Genomic DNA, 24168 nt, shown 5'->3' with positions numbered 1-24168 from the left:
AAATTCGTTGGAGAAAAATTATGAAATTCTGGATTTAAACAGATTGAAGTGTTAAAAAAAATAAAAAAAGAAGTGAATAAATTCAAAATACAAAAAAAATGATAAATCAAATTAAAAAAAAAGTGCAATCTGGCGCGAACAGAAACAAGGATTAGGCAGCAGATTTGAAACATTTATCACAATTAATTGGTGCATTGTTTTGGTGTGATTCCAACGCCAAAATTTAGCTAAGACCTTGAACTGTTTGTGATTTAAATTTAAAATTCAAATTCGAACTATATGGCTCAGCATAAATATTTCAAGTCACGCATTTTACATCTCAAAATTCCAGTAATACTATTGTTTTGGTTTTATTAATCAATTCTAGTGTCATTCTCTAGGTTCAATTTGTGTGCTACCTTTTGTTGAGTGGCTTTTTTTTTTTTTTTGCTTGTCAATTTCATTCAATTACTCTTTCAAGTTGTCATATTATTACTCCATTTGCTGTTGTCCAAATTCCAAATTGAATTGTTTCTTTGCTTTAAATTTGTTTACCTCTATTGATGGTGAAAGATTTCAAAAGTGGTGTTTGGTTAAGTTTGGAGTTAACCTTTGTGGTGAGTTCATTTTTACTTAGTAGGTGCTGTTTTGAAGACTTAATTTGAATATACTTGAGAGGTTGAACAAGAGTGTTGCAGCAAGTGAGTTTACAAAAATACACAAAGAATGGGTGCCAATAGCAAGAGTCACAACAAGAAGGAGTACCAAAAAGCAAAAGAAGTGCATAGAATAGGAATTCTAAATTTCCTTTTGTAATCCAATTTCCATTGTATTTCTTTTGAATAGTAATTGCATTAAACCTTGATTAATTAGTGGAATAATTACGCATTAGACTGTGAGTGTGTCTTCAATGGCTCTAAGTGTCTTGAAGCCTCACCTTAGGATACGCCTATCTTTAAAGCTTTCTAGTTAGTAAACTTTAATTGTGTTTAGTTAATTGCTTTGCATTGTTTACTTGCTTTGCATTGTTTAATTGCTTTGCATTTTTTCTTGCATAAAATTATGTTTTTTCTTGCATTTTTTTCATTCAATTGTGATCTAAGTAAATTACTTAGAAAAAGATTTGTGAAAAGTCTTGAGGGATAGATTTTGGCAAGGAAAGACTTGGTACATAAGAGATCCTAGTGATCCACCTCTCTTTTCTGGAAAGCTACCTTCATTACTCTCCTTGTCTTTTTTGGGGTAAATTACTTACAACACATTGCTTTAACCATGTCTTCTCATTCTTGTCATTCTAATGAAAGTGAAGGAAAGTCTATCAAATCTCTTTTGGAAAAAATAGCACAAGACGTTCAAGCACTTTCATATAGACAATTGCAACATGAGACCCAACTCAAAGAAAGGGATGCTCAATTTGCTTTGATACAAGATGAGTGGAAAATGGTTAAAGAAAGAGATTAATACACCAAATCTAAAAAAAGTTCTCATGCATCTAGCTCTAGGGATATCTTTTGGGGAACAAAGTCTTGGAATTAATGAGTACTATCAACCACCCCCTAGGAGAGTTAGAAATGAGAGAAAAGAAAGCCCAAAAGAGGTTAGCGTAGATCTACCTTATTTCCATGGAAAAGAAAATGTAGAAGCTTATCAAGATTGGAAGATGAAGGTAGAACAATTGTTTGCTTGCCATAAAGTAAGTGAAGAAAGAAAAGTACAGTTAGCAACTCTAAGTTTTCAAGGCAATGCTATGTATTGGTGGACGACCCTTGAGCAAGAAAGGCACCTTCATAAGGACCCTCCCATAGAGTATTGGAATGATCTTAAGGGAGCCTTAAGATGCCGCCATATTCCATCCTATTATAATAGGGAGTTAATGGACAAGCTCCAAAGACTCCAACAAAAGACCATGATTGTAGAGGAATATAGGTAGAAAATGGAATTATACATTATGAGAGCCTCAATTAGGAAGTCTGAACCCACCACCATAGCAAGATTCTTAAGTGGGCTTAACCTTGATATTAGAGATAGAGTTGAACTTTTGCCCTACCAAGACTTGAATGACTTGATTCAACTTTGTATCAAAATTGAACAACAAAATTTGAGGAAAAACTCAAGTCGTAGGGAAAGCTCATACTCTAACTCTTATCCAAAAAAAAGAGTATAAAAGGGAGGAAAGTATACCTAAAGAAAAACCAAGTGAAACTCCCAAGAGTGTAGGAAAAGATGTGCTCACTCCACCCATCCGTACTAGGGATGTCAAATGCTTTAAATGTTATGGTAGAGGTCATGTTCAAGCCCAATGCCCACACCAAAGAACTTTGTTCTTAAGAGGGGTAGATGAGTATAGTAGCTATGATGATGAACCTAGTGGAAAAGAGGAGGAGAATAATGAGAGAGTATATCCATGTGAGGGGGAGTTAATGATGATTCGAAGGACCCTCAACAATCAATCTAGCGTGAACCTAGAAATACAAAGAGAGAACATTTTTCATACAAGATGCAAAGTTTTAGAAAATGTTTGTTCTCTCATTGTGGATAGTGGCTCTTGCTGCAATTGTTGTAGCGCTAGAATGGTTGAAAAGCTAAATCTACAATTAGTCCCTCATCCTAAACCTTACAAACTTCAATGGATAAATGAAAATGGGGAACTAACTGTAGACAAACAAGTGAAAGTCGAGTTTTCTGTGGGAAACTACAAAGATAAAGTTTTATGTGATGTAGTTCCCAAGGAAGCTTGTCATATTTTTTTGGGTAGACCTTGGCAATTTGATAAGAAAACTATGCACAATGGTCTAACCAATGAGATTACCTTCACCCACAAAGAAAAGAAGTGATAAAGATTACTTTATCCTTTATCACATTCACAAGTGGTAAAAGATCAAGTACAAGTGAAACAAAAGAGGGATGAAGAGAAAAAAAAAACAAAAAGCCCTTAAGGAGCAAAAGGCATGGGAGAAGAGTGTTCCTTCCCACAAGGTCATTCAACAAGAATAAAAAGATGAAAACACATTTGAAAATATGCTTCTTGTTGAACAACCTTCAAGCCTTTTAATTTGTAAAGGAACACTTATATGCACTGTCACACTTCTTGAGACTTGTGTTTTACCTCCTCAAGTAAAAGAGCTTTTAAAAGAATTTGATGATATATTCTCTAAGGAAGGCCCCATATGACTTCCTCCTTTTAGAGGTATAGAACATCAAATCGATTTAGTTCCGGGGGCTAGTCTACCCAATAGACCGGCTTATAGAACTAATCCTGAGGAAACTAAGGAGATAGAATCACAAGTACAAGATTTGTTGGAGAAGGGTTGGGTTCAAAAGAGCTTAAGCTCTTGTGTTGTACTTGTCTTGTTGGTGCCAAAAAAAGATGGCAAGTGGAGAATGTGTTGTGATTGTAGTGCCATGAAGAACATCACCATCAAGTAATCCAATTCCAAGACTAGATGACATGCTTGATGAATTGCATGGGTCCATCATATTTTCTAAAATTGATCTTAAAAGTGGATATCACCAAATTGGAATTAAAGAGGGTGATGAGTGGAAAACTGCTTTTAAAACCAAATTTGGACTATATGAAGGGTTAGTGATGCCTTTTGGTCTCACTAATGCACCTAGCACTTTCATGAGGCTCATGAATCATGTCTGATGGAAGGGTGCCTTAATCCTTTGGAGAATTGTTGGTGGAGTTTGCGAAAGCTCAATGGATGTGCACGGACAAGGCTCTCCTAGGAGATGATGGTTGCCTTCGAGGTGAAGGTTAGGTATGAAGTGTGAGTGGTGAGGCCATCTCACTTTGGTAGAATGAAAGTTTGAAGATCAATTGTCTATCCTAGAGAGGTAGGAGACAAGTAGTGATATTGGCACAAAATTGGTATTAATTCAGTATATGATTAATCTTGCAATTACATGAGCCAAACCCTATTATTTAGTGTTTAGAGGGCTGAAAATTCAAATGAAAGTGGAGGGACGCCAATTCCTAGTCACAAGAGAAGTGTGACTTGGCTTCTTTCTTTGGCACCTCCTAAATCTACACCTACACCTTCTTTTTATGTCACATGGAAGGTGTGACTTATCTTTATACATTTGCACCTCTTATATTTATATTTACACCTCCCTTTATGTTCTACTAAAAACTACTCAAAAGTAATTACAAAAAGAGACTTCCAATGATGGTTAGTGGCCCAGATCTTCTATTTGTTGGGCTTGAGCCGAAGCTTGAACTTGTATTTGGGCTTGGGCTTGGGCTTTTTCTATCATGGGCTTGGGCCTCTTCCATCATCTCCTCCCTCTTGAAAAGGATTTGTCCTCAACGCCAATTATTCTTCTTCATCATCATTATGTGGATATATGTGGCTGGATGGTTTCCATCATCCCCTCCTTCTTGAGAGGATCTGTCCTCAGTTCTACAGGTTTGATCTCGAACAACAGCCTTATTCCTGCTTTGAAAACTAGGCTCATCCTCCAGGATCAAATGTCCATCTTTGGGAGTCATCAATCAAAGCAAAGGAGTTAGTTTGAGCAGTTGTATAAAAATCAATCTTATTAAGTTGTCATTCCTCTTGTTTTTCTATTTTTTGGCAACTTTTCACAAGATTTCTTTAGAGAGGAGGACAAAATTTTCTTTTCTAAGTTTTTTCCTCCCTTGTTCTAAATTTTTGTTACTAAACTCTTTAGACACTACTTTTTGTTCTAGAAGAGGTAGTGATTTCTCAGTTTTTATTTTATGTTTTAATCTTTTTTTACCATCTAACACCCAAAAAGATGTTAAAGGACAAAAAAGATATTTATTTTTTTCATGTGTGAAGGTAGTCTTGTTACGACCATTGTTCATGGACTTTTTAGTAATTTGCAATGGTCGTCTCAATAAGACATGACAAGTTTCCTTAGGCACTACATCACATAAAATTTTATCTTTGTAGATGCCTATAGATAACTTGACCTTCACTTGTTGGTGATATCTTAACATATACTCAAAATAAACTACTACATATTTACCTATGCAATTCTTAAGGACATGATGCATAAGCCTTATGAAAGTGCTAGGTGTATTAGTGAGTCCAAAAGGTTTCACTAACCACTCACATGGTCCAAATTTGGTCTTAAAAGTAGTTTTCAACTCATCACCCTCTTTGATTCTTATTTGGTGATATCCACTTTTAAGATCAATTTTGAAAAATGTAGTGGACCCATGCAATTCATCAAGCATATTATCAAGTCTAAGAATTGGATGCCTGTATTTGATGGTGACATTACTGATGGCTCTACAATCATAACACATTCTCCATTTGCCATCTTTCTTTGGCACCAACAAAATAGGTATTGCACAAGGATTTAGACTCTTTCGAACCCAGCTCTTCTCCAACAGTTCCTGAAATTGTAATTCTATCTCCTTAGTCTCGTAATGATTAGTTCCATAAGCTGGTCTATTTGGTAGACTAGCCCCTATAACTAAATCTATTTGATGTTCTATACCCCTAAAAGGTGAAAGTTCAATGGGATTTTCCTTAGGGAATATATCATTAAATTCTTTTAAAAACTTTTTCTCTTAAGGAGGTAGCTCACAAATTTCAGCAAGTGTGGCAGTGCATGCAAGTGTTCCTTTACAAGAAAGGAGGTTTGAAGGTTGTTCAGATAGAAGTATATTTTCAATTTTATTTTCAAATTTTTCTTCTTTCTGAATGACCTTGTGGGAAGGAACACTCTTCTCCCACACCTCAGATTGGTCCATAAGGACTTTCTCTTGATTTTTTATTTCTATTTTTACATTTTCTTCACTCTCACTAGTTTCTTTTTCTTGGCTACTATTGCCATCTTTGTCCCTTAAGATCATAGATCTTTCATTGGAACACTGAGATGCTAAATGACCCTTACCAAGACATTTAACGCGTTGAATTTCTCTAGCTTGAGTGTGTGAGATATGCTCGTATTTGGGTAGGTTTTGGGAAGGTTCTAAAGATGTTTCTTTTATATGCTTTTTCCCTCTTTGGACCTCTTCCTTGTCATAAGATACAAAGTATGAACTTTGTTTTTGACTTGATTGTTTTCTATAAATTTGTTTTTCAACTTTAATGCTAAGTTGAATCAAGTCATTTAAATCTTTATAAGGTAAAAGTTCAACTTTTTTTTCTTATCTCAAGTTTGAGACCACTTAAAAACCTAGATATAGTGGTATGGTTATCTTCGTTAATCCATGCCCTTATTATATATAACACCATCTTTTGCCAATATTCTTTGAACCGATTGTTTTACTGTCACAGCAAGGTGAAAATATTTCCATAACAAATAATCTTTCAAAGTGATGGGAAATGCATAATATAATTCGGTCATACCTTTGCACAGAGACAACCTCAACAGGTTTAACTAAGAGAAAAATGTTTAAATGTTCATTTGGTCATATGAGGCACATGCATAGGATGAGAATATACAACTTACTTTACATGGGTCATGAGTCTTTGACTTGTCAAGAGTATGAGTAAGATGCATACTTCTGAACCATAAGAACAGACCTCACTTTGATGAGTTTTTACCAGAGCACTTCTTCTTTAACCCAAAGTTTCCTTAATTCCGAAGAATACCTTTGTTGTTATCCCCATATTTCTCATGACCTTATTGCTTCAGGAGTAGATTTGACAGGCTTGAATTTATTCTTTTTTATGTGCTTTAGAACAACCACAGTCCAGGTATCATAAGTGCTAGTTTGTTGTCAACCCTGCAAGAAACAAGATCAAGGATCAAGATTTGATCCCCGAACGAATTTGGGTCCAATGATGTTAGTAGGAACCTTAGAAACCTTAAGAACCCATTTTAAAATACCTTGGGGAATAGAAAACCTCCTCACTCTACAAAATCTAACAATATAACCCGTTTTCATGCAGTAAAAGTAGTTTTCAACCAGTCGTTTTGAAAAAACAATCGATTGTTTTTAAAAAAAAAAATGGAAAAGGGTTTTGAAATTGATTTGTTCTTGCCGTTTGGGTTAATTCCCAGTCCAGCCTTTCCAAAAACACATTTTTGTGATGCAAGAATAATTTCAAGATTTGATTGGCCTTTGGAAAACTTGTCCACAGATTTTAAAAGATAGAGGACCTTCTTTTGAAGAGCTTCATAGTTTTCACAAAAGCTAGAATCACATTTGCAAGAAGAGTTTTGATAAATCATTTCTAGGTTTTCAAAATCAGTTTTTGAATTGTTCAACTCTTCTTCCGAGTTCTTGACTCTATTTTCCAACCAGTTGTTTAAACCTTTCAATCGGTTATTCAAAAGGGCCAACCTATTAGCTTCCTCGTGAGCTTCTTTGAAGGAATCAAGAAGTTGGCTATAATTTTCAAAATCAATGGAAGTGCTTGAACTTACACTACTTGATTCGGATTCTTCCTTTGCCATCAAACACATATTGGCTTCTTCACCTTCCTTAGATGATGAGCTTGAAGATGAATCATCATTATCTTGCCAAGCTATGTAGGCTTTTCTTTCTTTGTTCTTCTTTTCAATCTTCTTGCTTGCCCCTCTTTCCTTGCTTTCATTATTTGGAAAATCGGCCTTGATATGACTCTATTTACCACATCCAAAACAATTATAGTTTATAGAATTGAATTCATTCACTTTCTTACTATTATACATGTTTGGTGGTTGATTCTTGTCCCGGTTGTTCTTTTTCAAGAACTTGCTAAACTTCCTTGTGAGCAAGTTGAGAGTCTCACCATCACTACACCCACTTGATTCTGCCCATCCTTGTGACCAGCAGCTCTGAAAGCAATGTTCTTCACATGCTTTTCTTCATTTTCTTGGTCGTTAAGTTGGTTCATCTCAAGCTCATATTCCCTTAGCTTTCCAAACAAAGAGGTTGTGGTCAAGGTGGTCAAATCCTTGGATTCTGATATTGCAGTGACCTTTCGTTGCCAAGATTTATCCGAGCATTTGAGGAACTTAATCTTCAGCTCCTTCCTTTCAAAGATCTTGCCAAGGCTGATGATAGAAGAGGCCCAAGCACCAACTCAAATGAAAGCCCACCAAAGTGTAGAATTTGGCCAACCACTATAGCCATGGCTAAGAAGCTTCAAGAAGACTGGAATACTGCTACTGATGGCAGAGAAACCTTCTTATACATGTTCAAGACGCCATAGACTCTAGTGTAAAGTAGCATTTAAATTCTTGTCAAAATTAGCATAGGAAATTTCATTTGTATTTTTTGTTAAAATGAAAATTGGTACCTAAATACCAACCTAGGTTTAAATTAAGGTTTCTTAAACTTCTAATTAAACCTAGGTCGGTCCAAAGCAAGCCCATTAGGAGTGCACGTTCTAGATCCTTCAGCATGTCTTCCATGTGCTTCCATTTAGGCGCCAACTTCAAAGTAGTGTAGTTTGAATTTCCCTTCTTTTTGCTTTGATGTAAACCGACCCTCACTTTCTATATAAGGAGTGGCTTGACTCATGTTTTCACAAGATTAATATAATAGTAAATTGCTGCCAAATTTGAGCCAATATAACTACTTGTCAAAAACCTCCCAAGGTTAGACTATTGATCTTCAATTCTCATCCTACCAAAGAGAGATGGCCTCACCACTCTCATTTCATACCTAACATGCACCTCCAAGGCCACCACACCTCCTAGGAGGGCCTTATCCGTAGACTTCCATTAAGCTTCTGCAAAGATCACCAACAATCCTCCAAGCATGAAGGCACTCTTCCATCATTTGGTATCTAAAGCCATGGTCTTCAAGAGATAAGTGCCTTATCTTGATTTTAATTTTGTGTTCATTTCAATTCCGTGTTGTTCTTCAAGTGTTCTTGATTGTCTTATTGTTTTGAGTCTTGATTTTGTTTTAGATGTTGTTTTGGTTCAATCCAATCGATGAAATCATGTTCAAATTGATCTTGAGCTTCTATATTGCAAATTTTATGTAGGATCCATTTGTGTTGTGGTAAACTGTTTTGTTTTTGTAGGATTTGAGTATTTCTTTGTGACTCAATCAGTGCAAACTGTTTTGGTTCTTGAGTCTTTTGATTTTATGAATCTATACATGTTATGTCAAGTCATGTGTTTCCAAGAATTATCATCAAATCCTAGTAGTACTTTTCTTGATTGATTTGGTTTCTTGATTTATTTTGAGTCCAATTTTTAATCTGAATTGTTTGATCCTTTGGTGCATCTTTCTATTAGATTTGAGTTCATATTTGTGTGATAGATCCATAGAAATTCTTATACATCAATTCCATTGTGTTTTCAAAGTTTCTTCAAACTGTTTTTAATTCCAAAATTAGGATTCCTTTGTTTTTAATTATGTGCTGACTGTTTTTGCTTATCAAATTAAAATTTGTTGGAGAAAAATTGTGAAATTGTGGATCTAAACAGGTTTATGTGTTAGAAAAAAAAGAAAAAAAAAGTAATTCAAAAATTCAAAATAGAAAAAAAATGATAAATCAAATGAAAAAAGTGTGCATTTTGGCGCGAACAGAAACAATAATTGGCAACAGATTTGAAAAATTTATCACAATTAATTGGTGTATTGTTTTGGTGTGATTCCAACGCCAAAATTTTTTATAAGATCTTGAACTGCTTGTGATTTAAATTTCAAATTCAAATTCAAAATATACAGCTCAGCATAAATATTTTAAGTCACGCATTTTGTGCCTCAAAATTCCAGTAATACTATTTTGGTTTTATTAATCAATTCTAGTGTCATTCCTTAGGTTCAATTTGTGTGCCACCTTTTGTTGAGTGCCCTATTTGTTTGATTGTCATATTCATTCAATACTCTTTCAAGTTGTGTCATATAATTACTCCCTTTATTGTTGTCCTATTTCAAATTGAATTGTTTCTTTACTTTAAACTTGTTGACCTCTATTGTTGGTGAAAGCTTTCAAAAGTGGTGCTTGGTTAAGTTTGGAATTAACCTCTGTGGTGAGTCCATTACTACTTAGTAGGTACTGTTTTGAAGATTTAAATTGACTAAACTTGAGAGGTTGAGCAAGGGTGTTGCAGCAAGTGAGTTTACAAAAACATACAAAGAGTGGGTGCCAATAGAAAGAGTCACAACAAGAAGGAGTACCAAAACCAAAAGAAATGCATAGAATAGGAATTCTAAATTTTACTTTTGTAAATCAATTTCTATTGTATTTCTTTTGAATTGTAATTGCATTAAACTTTGATTAATTAGTGGAATAATTACACATTAGACGGTGAGTGTGTCTTCAATGGCTCTAAGTGTCTAGAAGCCTCACCTTAGGATATGCCTAGCTTTAAAGCTTTTTAGTTAGTAATCTTTAATTGTGTTTTAGTTAATTGCTTTGCTTTGTTACTTGCTTTGTATTGTTTAATTGCTTTGCATTTTTCTTGCATAAAATAGTGTTTTTGTTCTTAATTGTGATCTAAGTAAATTACTTAGAAAAAGATTTGTGAAAAGTCTTGAGGGATAGATTTTGGCAAGGAAAGACTTGGTACTTAAGAGATCCTAGTGATCCACCTCTCTTTCCTGGAAAGCTACCTTCATTACTCTCCTTGTCTTTTTTGGGGTAAATTGCATTTAACACAAAGCTTTAACCATGTCAGCCCATTCTACTAATTCTAGTGAAAGTGATCTAAAGTCCATTAAAACTCTTTTAAAACAATTATCAAAGGATTTTCAATCACTCTCATGTAGATATTTGGAACATGAGGAACAAATCAAAGAGCTGAAAATGGCTAAAGAAAGGGATGAAAACTCTAGCAAATCTAAAAAAAAGTTCACATGCATCTAGTTCTAAATATCATGAATCTTTAGGGGAAGAAAGTCTTAGGATAAATGAATATTATCAATTATCGCCTAGGCGAACTAGAAGAGAAAGACAAGAAAAAGAAAGCCTAAAAGAGGTTAGGGTAGATTTGCCTCATTTCCATAAAAAAGAAAACGTAGAAGTGTATTTAGATTGGGAGATGAAGGTGGAAAAATTATTTGATTGCCATAGGGTAAGTGAGGAGAGAAAAGTACCCCTAGCCACTCAAAGTCTTCATAAGGACTCTCCCATAGAATATTGGAATGATCTTAGGGGAGCCTTAAAACGCCGCCATATTCCCTCCTACTACAATAGGGAGTTAATGGACAAGATCCAAGGACTCCAACAAAAGACCATGAGTGTAGAGGAATATAGGCAGAAAATGGAGTGGTATATGATGAGAGCCTCCATTAGGGAGTCTGAACCTACCACCATAGCAAGATTCTTAAGTGAGCTTAATCTTGATATTAGAGATAGAGTTGAACTCTTACCCTACCAAGACTTGAATGATTTAATTCAATTGTGTATCAAGGTTGAACAACAAAATTTGAGGAAAACTTCAAGTCGTAGGGAAGGCTCATACTCTAACTCTTAACCAAAAAGAGAGTTTAAAAGGGAGGAAAGTGTACCTAAGGAAAAACCAAGAGAAACTCCCAAAAGTGTAGGGAAAGATATGCTCACTCCACCTATCCGCGCTAGGGATGTCAAATGCTTTAAATGTTATGGAAGAGGTTATGTTCAATCTCAATGACCAAACCAAAGAACTTTGTTTTTAAAAGGGGTAGATGAGTATAGTAGCTGTGATGACGAACCTAGTGGGAAAGAAGAGGAGAACAATGAGAGAGTATATCCATGTGAGGGGGAGTTAATGATGACTAGAAGAACCCTCAACAATCAATCTAGCGTGAACTTAGAAACACAAAGAGAGAACATCTTTCATACAAGATGCAAGGTTTTACAAAATGTTTGTTCTCTCATTGTGGATAGTGGTTCTTGCTACAATTGTTGTAGCACTAGAATGGTTGAAAAGCTAAATCTACAATTAGTCCCTCATCCTAAACCTTACAAAATTCAATGGATCAATGAAGATGGGGAACTAACTGTATACAAGCAAGTGAAAGTCGAGTTTTTTGTGGGCAACTACAAGGATAACGTTTTATGTGATGTAGTTCCCATGAAAGCTTGTCACATCTTGTTGGGTAGACCTTGGCAATTTGACAAGAAAACTATGCACAATGGTATCACCAATGAGATCACCTTCACCCATAACGAAAGAAATTTATACTCAATCCTTTATCACATTCACAAGTGGTAAAAGATCAAGTACAAATGAAACAAAAGAGGGATGAAGAAAAAAAAATATTAGAAAAACAAAAAGCTCTTAGGGAGCAAAAGGCGTGGGAGAAGAGTGTTCCTTCCCACAAGGTCATTCAACAAGACGAAAAAATTGAAAATACATTTGAAAATATGCTTCTTGTTGAACAACCTTAAAGCCTTATAATTTGTAAAGGAACACTTACATGCATTGCCACACTTCTTGAGACTTGTGTTTTACCTCTTCAAGTAAAAGAGCTTTTGAAAGAGTTTGATGATATATTCTCTAAGGAAGGCCCCATAGGACTTCCTCCTTTTAGAGGTATAGAACATCAAATTGATTTAGTTCCGGGGGCTAGTCTACCCAATAGTGATGGAAGAGGGCCAAGCACCACTTCAAGGGAGAGCAAAACACAAAGACATATTGGGCCAACTACAAGGGCAATGGCTAAGAGGCTTGATAAGGATTGGGACACTGCCATTGATGGCAGAGAAACTTACCTCTACATGTTCCAAGAGGTCCAAAATCAAGCGTAGCATAGTCTTTAAATTCTTGTCAAAGTAGTATAGGAATTTTAATTTTGTAAAATTGTTTAAATTGTAATTAGGATGAATTTTGGTTCCTAAAAACCAACCTAAGTTAGATTAAGGTTTCTAGAACCTCCTAATCTAACTTAGGCCGGTCATTTTTGGCGCTAAAAGGATCACATTAGTCACTTTTGGTTCACGCTTTCCATGTGAACTCCTTAGGCGTCACATTTGCATTTCATTTGGCTAGCATTCCATTGCCATTGACTCTTCATTTCCGGTCCTCCAAGCCTATATAAGGAGGAACCTACCTCATGTATTCTCAAGATTATTTTGAGTAATGAAATGCTGCCAAAATGTGTCATTCTTACTCCTTGCCTAAACTCTCTTAGGATTTAGGCCTTTAATCTTCCAAAACCGAAACCTCCAAAGAGAGTAGGCCTCACCTCTCTCACTTTCATACTTCTCATGCACCTCCAAGGCTACCATAACTCCTAGGAGAGCCTTGTCCACCAACAATCCATGGATGCTTCCGCCAATTCCACATCAAAAACGCAAAGATGAAGAGCTTAAGCTATCAAATAGACCAGCCTATAGAACTAATCCTGAGAAAACTAAGGAGACAGAATCGCAAGTACAAGACTTGTTGGAGAAAGGTTGGGTTCAAAAGAGCTTAAGCCCTTGTGATATACCTGTCTTGTTGGTGCCCAAAAAAGATGGCAAGTGGAGAATGTGTTGTGATTGTAGAGCCATCAATAACATCACCATCAAGTATAGGCATCCAATTCCAAGACTAGACGATATGCTTGATGAATTGCATGGGTCCATCATAATTTCCAAAATTGATCTTAAAACTGGATATCATCAAATTCGAAATAAAGAAGGTGATGAGTGGAAAACTGCTTTTAAAACTAAATTTGGACTATATGAATGGTTAGTGATGCCTTTTGGTCTCACTAATTGATGTGAATGCAATAGCAAGAATACATGATTCTTTGACATTCTTAGGAACAACTTCAGTTGGTCATGAATTGGCACTTTAATTAGAATTGGATCAAGGTTCTAATTCAAGAACTCACCAAGACTTTGCACCGAACCAAAGCTCACATGGAAGTCCATGTTTTGTCAAATTGAATCAAACAACAAGAATGGAAGAAAACACAATTGATTACAACCAATTAAAGGAAACAGCCGAACAGAATTGAAAATACAGCTGAAAATACCGAATGGAATTGAAGAACAAGTAAACTAAAACATGAACATGAAGAAGAAACAAAGCTTGAGAATAGAAAACTTATGGAGATGGAAGAGTAGGTGAGTAATCACGCCACTTAGAGTGTGGATACTCCAAGATTAGTGTGTTGCCGCCACTTGAGGTTCACCATAGACACCCAAGATAAGACTTGATGAAGGCACCAAAGCTCTTCCAATTTCTCTCTCAAATTGAGTAGAGTTTTCTTACTTCAAATTCCAAATCTGATTTGTACAAGCTAAGCACCTTTATTTATAGCCTATAAGGTGCTGAAATGCAAAGCTAATCAAATGCAAGTGTGCCCCTAAATGACATGTAATTTCGGCGCCAACTAGTGCATGAAGGAAGTGTGACTTTCCTTCCTAGTTTGGCACCTCCTAACTCATATCTACACTCCCCCTAGCATCCCTTACTAAGTTCACACCCCCCTAAGCTTCTACTATTTCTAAACTACAACTAAGGATGCTTTTACAAAAGAGGTTTCTTATGTTTCCCTCTAAGCACCTTCCTAAAGACTATTCTATATATTTTCTACTTAAAGAGAGATATTCAAAATGAAGCCTATTATTTGAGAGTTTGTAGACTTCTTTATCTTTAGGCTTGATCTTCTCTTTGACTTCTTTTAATTTGTGAGAAGACTAGAAGGAAGAACTTCAAATGTGTAGGTGAAAATCCTCTTCCGTCATTAATAAAATCCTCTCCTATTGGATATCCATCACTAATGCACCTAGCACTTTCATGAGGTACATGAATCATGTCTTAAGGGATTGTATAGGTAAATACATAGTAGTTTATTTTGATGATATCTTAGTCTGTAGTCAAAGCCTAGAAGACCACCTAAGACACCTTAGGGAAGTTCTCTTAGTGCTTAGAGTTAATAGTTTGTTTGCTAATAGTGATAAATGTACCTTTTGTGTTGATAGTGTAATGTTTTTGGGTTTTGTAGTTAACAAAAATGGGGTACATGTTGACCCCGAGAAAATCAAAGCCATCCAAGAATGGCCAACACCACAAAATGTAGGAGATGTTAGAAGCTTTCATGGTTTAGCAAGCTTTTATAGAAGATTTGTGCCTAACTTCTCAAGTCTAGCTTCACCATTCAATGAGTTAGTGAAGAAGGACACTCCATTTTGTTGGAATGAGAAGCACGAACAAGCCTTCAAGAGGCTAAAAGCACAACTCACTAATGCACTCATTCTAGCTTTACCAAATTTTGCAAAAACTTTTGAGCTAGAGTGTGATACATCGGGAGTAGGCATAGGTGTGGTTTTGTTGCAAGGAGGGCATCACATTGCTTATTTTAGTGAAAAACTTCATGGATCCACCCTTAACTATCCCACCTATGACAAAGAGCTTTATGCACTTGTGAGAGCCTTAAAGACTTGGGAGCACTATTTAGTTTCTAAAGAATTTGTCATTCATAGTGATCATGAGTCTTTAATATACTTGAAGGGTCAACATAAGTTGAACAAACGCCATGCAAAATGGATGGAATTTCTTCAACAATTTCCTTATGTCATCAAATACAAGAAGGGTAGTACAAATATAGTGGTCGATGCTCTCTCAAGGAGACATGTGCTCTTGTCAAAACTTGGAGCCCAAATTCTTGGATTTGACAACATAAGAGAACTTTACAAAGAAGATCATGATTTTGCATCCATCTTTGCTAAGTGTGAACATAAAGCACAAGAAGGATTTTATGTGTCTGAGGGGTATCTTTTTAAAGAAGGAAAACTTTGTATACCCCAAGGAACACATAGAAAACTTCTTGTAAAGGAATCTCATGAAGGAGGTCTCATGGGCCACTTGGAAGTTGATAAGACTCTTGATCTTTTAAAAGGAAAATTCTTTTGGCCAAATATGAGACGAGATGTTCAAAGACATTGTTTTAGATGCATTTCATGTTTAAAAGCTAAATCTAAAACAATGCCTCATGGACTCGATACTCCTTTACCTATTGCAAGTGCTCCATGGGAAGACATTAGCATGGATTTTATTCTAGAACTCCCTAGGACTGCAAGAGGTTTTGACTCCATTTTTGTGGTTGTGGATCGTTTTAGCAAAATGGCACATTTTATTCCATGCCACAAGGTGGATGATGCTCAAAATGTTTCCAAACTCTTCTTTAGAGAAGTGGTAAGACTTCATGGGTTACCTAGGAGCATAGTATCGGATAGAGATCCAAAGTTCATAAGTCATTTTTGGAAAACCCTTTGGGAGAAACTTGGCACTAAGCTTCAATTTTCAACATCTTGTCATCCTCAAACGGATTGACAAACGAAAGTAGTCAATAGATCTCTTTCTACTATGCTTAGGGCGGTCATGAAGGGTAGCCATAAGTCTTGGGATGAGTACCTTCCCCATATTGAGTTTGCATACAATAGAGTACTTCACAAGACTATTAATATTTCTCCATTTGAAGTTGTATATGGATTTAATCCTCTTACTCATTTAGATTTGTTACCCCTTCCTAATCCACAAACTTTTGTGCATAGGGAAGGAACTACAAAAGCTGAATTTGTTAAGAAAATGCATGAGAGGGTTAAAGAACAAATACAACAACAAATTGAGAAATATATAAAACATAACAATAAGGGGAAGAGAGAAATCATTTTTGAGGAAGGAGACCTAGTTTGGCTTCATCTTAGGAAGGATAGATTTCTAACTAAGAGAAAGTCTAAACTTAGTCCCAGAGGTGATGGACCTTTCCAAGTCCTCAAGAAAATCAATAACAATGCATATAAACTTGATTTACCTACGGAATATGGAGTGCATGATACTTTTAATTTAGTTGATTTGTCTCCTTTTGTAGGTAATAATGAAGAAGAAAAAGCATTGGATTTGAGGAAAAATCCTTTTCAAGAGGGAGGGGATGATGGAAGAAACCCAAGCACGAACTCAAATGCAAGCCCACCAAAGTGTAGAATTTGGCCAACCACTAGAGCCATGGCTAAGAAGCTTCAAGAAGACTGGAATACTGCCACTGGTGGCAGAGAAACTTTTTTATACATGTTCAAGTCGCCATAGACTCTAGTGTAGAGTAGCATTTAAATTCTTATCAAAATTAGCATAGGAAATTTCATTTGTAATTTTTGTTAAATTACCAACCTAGGTTTAAATTAGGGTTTCTTAAACTTCTAATTAAACCTAGGCCGGTCCAAAGCAAGCCCATTAGGAGTGCACGTTCTAGATCCTTGAACATGCCTTCCATGTGTTTCCATTTAGGCGCCAACTTCAAAGTAGTATAGTTTGAATTTCCCTCCTTTTTGCTTTGATGTAAATCGACCCTCACTTGCTATATAAGGAGTGGCTTGGCTCATGTTTTCACAAGATTAATATAATAGTGAATTGCTGCCAAATTTGAGCCAATATCACTACTTGTCAAAAACCTCTCAAGGTTAGACTATTGATCTTCAATTCTCATCCTACCAAAGAGAGATGACCTCACCTCTCTCATTTCATACCTAACATGCACCTCCAAGGCCACCACACATCCTAGGAGGGCCTTGTCCGTAGACTTCCATTAAGCTTCTACAAAGATCACCAACAATCCTCCAAGCATGAAGGCACTCTTCCATCACAAGATGGTTTCCCCTTTAAGCATTTTGAACATTTCATATTCTTGAATCAAGGCATGTTTCTTTGCTCTTTTCACATCAGTTGTGTCTTCATGGGTAACCTCGAGGATGTCCCACATCTCCTTTGCAGATGCACATTGTGAGACCCTGAAAAACTCATCAGAATTCAAAGCGGAAAGTGATGATGTTCTTGGCAATACAATATATTGAACTCTTTTACTTTCACTCTCAATCCATTGGGACCAAGGTTTTTCAATGAAAACATCATCTTTTTTCAAATTTAGGTACAAAAGAGCCATTTATAATAGCATTCCAGATTCCTCTATCAATTGATTCAACAAATATTTTCATTCTAACCTTCCAAAATTGATAGTTCAGCCCACAAAACAAAGGTGGCTTGTTTATAGAAGCACCTTCCCCAAAGGGTAGTTTTTCGGTCATTTTAGAAAAGGTTTTAGGATCGAACCAATTCGCAAACATTGAAGGTAGAGTGAAAAGCTTTAAAAAATCAACCAATTGATTTTCTGTTCAACTTAATAAAATTTTTGTTTTAAGTTTGTTTCCAGAAAATCAACCAGTTGTTTACACGAAACAACCGCTTGTTTATACCAGAAGAATTGAAAAATAGTGTTAAAATAGTTTATGAGTGTAGGGATAGAAAGAATCACACAAGATGTTTATACTTGTTCACTCTTAACCAAGAGCTACATCCAGTCCTCAGCTAACCACTAAGAATTCACTATGTAATCAAACCTAGATTACAAACCACACACCAAGAGTGATGATCTTGAATCCTTCAAGAAGACACACCACTCTTTGGCAACAAATATTTTTCATTCTAACCTTCCAAAATTGATAGTTCAGCCCACAAAACAAAGGTGGCTTATTTATAGAAGCACCTTCCCCAAAGGGTAGTTTTTCGGTCATTTTAGAAAAGGTTTTAGGATCGAACCAATTCGCAAACATTGAAGGTAGAGTGAAAAGCTTTAAAAAATCAACCAATTGATTTTCTGTTCAACTCAATAAAATTTTTGTTTTAAGTTTGTTTCCAGAAAATCAACCAGTTGTTTTCACGAAACAACCAGTTGTTTTCACGAAACAACCACTTGTTTATACCAGAAGAATTGAAAAATAGTGTTAAAATAGTTTATGAGTGTAGGGATAGAAAGAATCACACAAGATGTTTATACTTGTTCACTCTTAACCAAGAGCTACATCCAGTCCTCAGCTAACCACTAAGAATTCACTATGTAATCAAACCTAGATTACAAACCACACACCAAGAGTGATGATCTTGAATCCTTCAATAAGACACACCACTCTTTGGCAACATACAGTTTCCAAAAAAACACCTTTCTAAAACTGCCTTACATTCCAATACAGAAATACAGTGTTCAAAGAATAAGAGGAATAGAATACACCTGGGTAATACAAAGCTTAAGGTTCAGAAGTATAAAACTCAATCCTATTCCACACATCTGAGATGATCCAAAGCTTTTGAAATCTTGAAAATCCTTTTTGATAATCTCTCTTTCTTAGTTAATACAAAGGAGTGTTAAACAAACTTTATATAACCTCAATCAAGTGGACAAAGCAGTTAAATCAAAAGCCAAAAGTAGTTGGAATCTTTTAAAATAGTTTAAAACACATAACAAAATTTTGTTATGAAAACAACCAGTTGTTTTCCAAATCAGTCGATTGAAATAATTTTTTTTGTTATGGTTTTCATAAAAACAACCAGTTAATTTATCGATTGATTCTGTTTGATAGCAAAGATAAAACAAAGATAGGCTTTTCCAAACCATTTTAAAAACCACTAAGTGTCAAACAACAGGTTGATCCGAAATTTCAATAGGTTGAATTTTCACAGCCTTTTAGAAAAATCATCTTTTCAAAAAGATAAAGATTCAAATGAACTTGGATCATCTTAAGGAGTGAATTAACAACTCAAAAACTACTAGACAACACACACACACCCAATAACAAGGTCTTCAAGCTTTCCTCGTGAATTTGGAGACATCAAAGCATCTTATTCAACATGTGTGACCTAATTAGGTCTAAAGGACCGTCCTAGGGTAAATGTGGGTTGCAATGAAGCCTTAATTATTCCCTAGGTAGGTTTTACATCCCTAATCGTAACCCTAATTCACTTAAGAAAATTACAAGTAAATTTTGTACTATAATTTTAACAAGAAAAATAAATTCTACTCTAGAAAAAATTGCAATAGGTTATGACATTTTTTAATATATATAAAAGGGTGTCTCTACAATTAGTAGTAGTGTCTCAATCTTCTTGTATCCTCCTTGTCATAGCTCTAGTGATTAGTCCTAATTTGGGCTCTCTGCCATCACAAGGTCTTAAAGAATTCCTTCACTAGGCACATGCGATATGTGCAACCTGAGTCCATGACCCAACTCCTTTGTGTATCAGACACAAACACCCCTGCAGACTTGTAGTTATCAAATGTTACAACAACATTAGCACACTCCTTGAAATGAGATTTCTTGTCTTTTCCATTCCTCTTCTTGTTTGGACAAGTTGACTTATAATGACCTTTCTTGTAGCAATTAAACATTAAACTTCTTCTTGTTGAATTCATTCTCTTTCTTTCCCTTCGACTTTGACACGTTCAAACTCAACCCATTTTCTTACCCCCATTGATTCTTTAAACTTTTGATGCTCCTTAATCCTCTAGGATAATGGTATGCTCCTTCTTGAATCAAAAAATGTCTTTAAAATGTTCATACATCTTAGGTAAGGCACTAAGAAGAATTAAATTATTATCCTCATCTTCCAATTTCACTTCAGTATTCTCCAAGTCATCCACGATCTTACTGAAATCTGTCATTTGTTCCACCCTTGCTTTTGACTCGGTTATTCTAAATGAATATAGTTTTTGCTTCAGATAAAGTTTTTTTGCCAATGACTTGCTCATATACAATTACTCAAGTTTCACCTATATTCACTCAATAGTCTTCTCCTTCGCGACTTCTCTTAGTGACTTATTTCCAAGGCACAAGATTATGATTGATGGTAGAACCCCTAGCCAAGGACCAACCACTAGGACAATGGCTAGAAGAATATAAGATGGGTGGGACTCAACTACTTCAAGTAGAGGTACAATTTTATACATGTTTGAATGAGGCATAACCTAGTGATATAAATTAGAATATAATTTTAGTTCTTGTAAAATAATTCGGCCTTAAATTAGGCCAAGTAACATAAGAATTTGGGCTTGTATTTGGGCCACAGATAGAATAGAATTAGGTTAGGGTTCCTAAACCTAATTAGGATTTAATTAGGCTCAATTATCTTAAACCTTATCACGGTCACATATGGGTTTTACACGCCTAGGTTAAACATGCTAAACTTGTTACCATCACACTTGCAATGTGATCAAGAATAGGCCCCAAAATTTGAATTTAAATCACCCTCCAAATTGCCTTGTATTTTGCCGGCCATGTCACCTAAATAAAGGTGTAAGGCATTGTATTTTTCAGATCAATGAATATAGAGTTATGCTGCCAATTTGCATGCTAATAACTCTCCTTGTTTAGTGTCTCTAGGATAGACACCTTGTTGATCTCTTCCATCTTTCTCTAAGTGATTAAGCCTCGCCTATCACTCTCCCTATACCTCACGGCTACTGCAAGGGTTCATGGCCTCTTAGAAGTTCTTCCTTGATTCGTTCATCCATTGTGCTAACCTCATTCAATTTCATCATTGGAGCCAAACCGGAAGAAGAGGATGCTATCAATGATGCTCCTAACTCTATTGACCATGTTAGTCTTCTCCTTCTGTGACATAGATGTTGTCATGTTTGTCTCACCATTCAGAGCATCAACACAACCTTGCAAAATTAAGATGGCTTCCATCTTGAGTATCCACAACCCGAAGTCGTTCTCCTCAAAAAACTTCTCTATGTCAAACTTGGTGATCATTTTTTTTATCTTCTTGACTTTCATTTCTTGTTCTTATAGACGACGTCAATTATTGGATTCTCAACAATAACGAAGCAAGAAACAAGAACAATATTGAAGAAACAATTTTATTGATAACAAAAGGTATATACAAAAAGAACTCTTACACAAAGAATATATGTTGATTTGTTGAATAATGCTTTCAGCTAATAGGATCATTTATCGAGTGTTTTTGACCTTCTAACAAAACAATAGGAGAAAAAAAGTATTTGAGTTTTGTGTGATTTAATCTTTTAATTTCTTTTGTTAATTTATTCTACCTAATTTCAGAAATTTTAAAATGGTCTTAGTAATGTTGAATTATGTCAAGTCATTGTTCATTTTGAAAGACGCATAGTTAGTTGCATATGGCATTGCCATTATCTAATGGAAAGTGGAAGATAGACACGTCGGCATGCATCTTTAATTTTTTTACAGTAATGAAAAAACAGTTAATTCAATTAAAAAATAATTACCATATAACATTTAAGATAAAAATAATGACCATAACGTTGAAAATAAAACTGTAAAAAATGTATATACTAAAAAACTAATTATAAAAGTATATCACATGTATTAATAGTAATAAGTGAGGTGTAGTGTTGAACTTAACATTTTGTTAAATCAAATGTAACATATATGAAATGAAAACAACATTGTTCATCTGTTAGTGTTTTACGTGAGAGATAATTACAAGTTGATTTGATCCATGAACATCTTTTGTTAATGAATTTTTACAAACTTGATAAGATGTTGAATTGTTTAGTATTCTATGTGTCTGCACTTCACTAATAAGACACTAAATCTTAATATCTTCAAATAATTTTGATTAATTACAATTAATATTTAATTTGAATTTTTTGTAATCTTTTGTAATGATGATTTGTATAACTTTGGTTTCCTTTTCACTTAATAATTATAATTGTTTATTATGCTATGTAATACCATTGACATTCCATTTAGGAACTTTGAGTCTCCACCGATGACAATGCTTTATAAAGAAGCAAAATAAAAAATGAGGCGCATTAGTTACCCTGTTTTCCAAAATCAAATCATATATTATACACCAAAATTCCTCAAAACATATGGTCAAAGTCATACTCTAAATTTTGTCAAATTCAAAATAATGATAAATTAAATTTCTTTTCAGAATAATGACTGGGAGGAATAAAAACAGAGAACATTTAGTACAGAATTTTCTTCTAGCTTTTGAGAGCACGTAATAGTATAACTTTAATTATCTGGCTTTCTTCTTTTTTTTAAAGAAAAACTATATTTTATAGAAATTTATTTTATCATTATTTTTAGAATTTCCCGTATTACTATTACTAAGTTTTTTGAAACCGTAAAAAAATTAATTAAAATAATGCATTATTATTTAATTTTCTGAAAAATGAAGAACTAATATATTGTCTTGATCCTTTTTATTCACAGCGTGTAAAAAAATCTCCCGTAACCATGTTTTATCTGTTATTTCAAATATTTAACAAATTATTAGGTCGATTATCGGTTTACTAAAATAAGTCATTTGATAGATTTACTATTTTTTTTTCCTACTATTAAGATCAATCAATTAGATTTTTTAAACAGTGGTTTTTGTAAGAATAAATAACGAATTGATTTTGAATTTAAATTTATATCTTTTGAGTTTATATGTATGAGATTTAATGAAAATAATTTAAATTTTATGATAATATGCTTTTCTAAATAAATGAATTATTTTCAAAAATTAAAATTTGCTAAGAATTAAACGAAGTAATCTTTTTTAAAATTTATAACGTATTTAAATCGAAATTTAAATTGCCAACAATCTTTTGCTCCGTATTCTTTCTTATCTCGAATTACTATAATGTAATATTTGAAAATTACGATTTTTAATAAAATTAAAATTATCAATATTAATAATTAATTGTATTAATTTAAATATACTCTGATATAAAATGTTAAATTTAAATTTAATTACATTTTAATATAACTCCTCGCTACTAGAAATTGGTTTCTTGAAAGTTAAATTCCAAATCTACGTTTTTAAACTATAAATAGATAATAAAGCTGAGAAATTAAATTTAAAAAATATTTGATACATTTGATTAATATTTAATATATAATTATATAATTTTAAAAAACATATATAAATTTCATGATTATTGGAAAATGTTTTTAATAAGAATGGAATAGTTGTAATTAATCTTTAATTTCATGAGTATTTTTCAAAAATAATATAAAATATAATTAGGAGTGATAATAAATATTATTTATTTTTAAATTATGTTAAGATAGAATTAATAAAATATTTAAAATATTGAGTATTTATTTTAAAATATTAATCTAAATTATTATATATTGAATTAAACTGTTTATATTTCAGCGATAATTAGTTTGTTAATATTCATAGTTACTGTTACTAAATTTTGTAAATATTTATACAAGAAACCTCTATCAAATTTAAGATCTCTGGAAAAATGTTCCTGGAACACTCAGTTTCTAGCATTGAAAACCGTGAATGCATTATTTAAAAAAATGAAAATAATTTATTTGAAAAATTTAACCTTTTCATAAACATAAAAAAAAAAAACACAGTCTGAGGATTAAAAAAGTGATTGTGTTTATAAATTGAAATTTGAATATTTAAAGTTAAAAATAATGGGTGTAAGAAATCGCGATGTTCGGGGTCCGTTATTATTTTGAATGAATCGTAAGTAGATCTAATCTTGTAACTAATAATGGTATGAAAAGTAAATTTTGAAAAGATAAAAAAGATTAGGTGTGTTATGGCTATAAATAAGGTGAGAAGAAGCGAGAG

General features: G+C 34.1%; 1 protein-coding gene and 1 pseudogene across 1 annotated transcript; both read left to right on the top strand.

The window, feature by feature from the left end:
* Positions 1 to 1639: 1639 nt before the first annotated feature.
* On the top strand, positions 1640 to 8102 carry LOC150027526 (uncharacterized; annotated as a pseudogene).
* Positions 8103 to 11751: 3649 nt separating this feature from the next.
* On the top strand, positions 11752 to 16343 carry LOC150027525 (uncharacterized). The gene is made up of 7 exons (XM_090302895.1): positions 11752 to 11971; positions 12244 to 12417; positions 13142 to 13528; positions 14543 to 14601; positions 14764 to 14844; positions 15280 to 15699; positions 16323 to 16343. Exons 1-7 carry the CDS (start codon positions 11752 to 11754, stop codon positions 16341 to 16343), a joined length of 1362 nt encoding a protein of 453 aa, XP_090159021.1.
* Positions 16344 to 24168: the final 7825 nt, after the last annotated feature.

The sequence above is a fragment of the Phaseolus vulgaris genome, chromosome 5 (assembly GCF_051622355.1).
Source record: "Phaseolus vulgaris cultivar YP4 chromosome 5, ASM5162235v1, whole genome shotgun sequence".
In the NCBI taxonomy this organism is placed as follows: Eukaryota; Viridiplantae; Streptophyta; class Magnoliopsida; order Fabales; family Fabaceae; genus Phaseolus; species Phaseolus vulgaris.
This window is presented reverse-complemented; position numbering and strand designations above follow the sequence as displayed.

Excerpts from the sequence above, each read along its gene's own strand:
- LOC150027525 (XM_090302895.1), top strand. The coding sequence starts at position 11,752 with ATGGTTGAAAAGCTAAATCTACAATTAGTCCCTCATCCTAAACCTTAC. Across the intron at positions 12,418-13,141 it reads GGGGGCTAGTCTACCCAATA|AGCTTAAGCTATCAAATAGA; the intron begins GTGATGGAAGAG and ends GCAAAGATGAAG. Across the intron at positions 15,700-16,322 it reads GGCCAAATATGAGACGAGAT|GGAAGGAACTACAAAAGCTG; the intron begins GTTCAAAGACAT and ends TTTTGTGCATAG.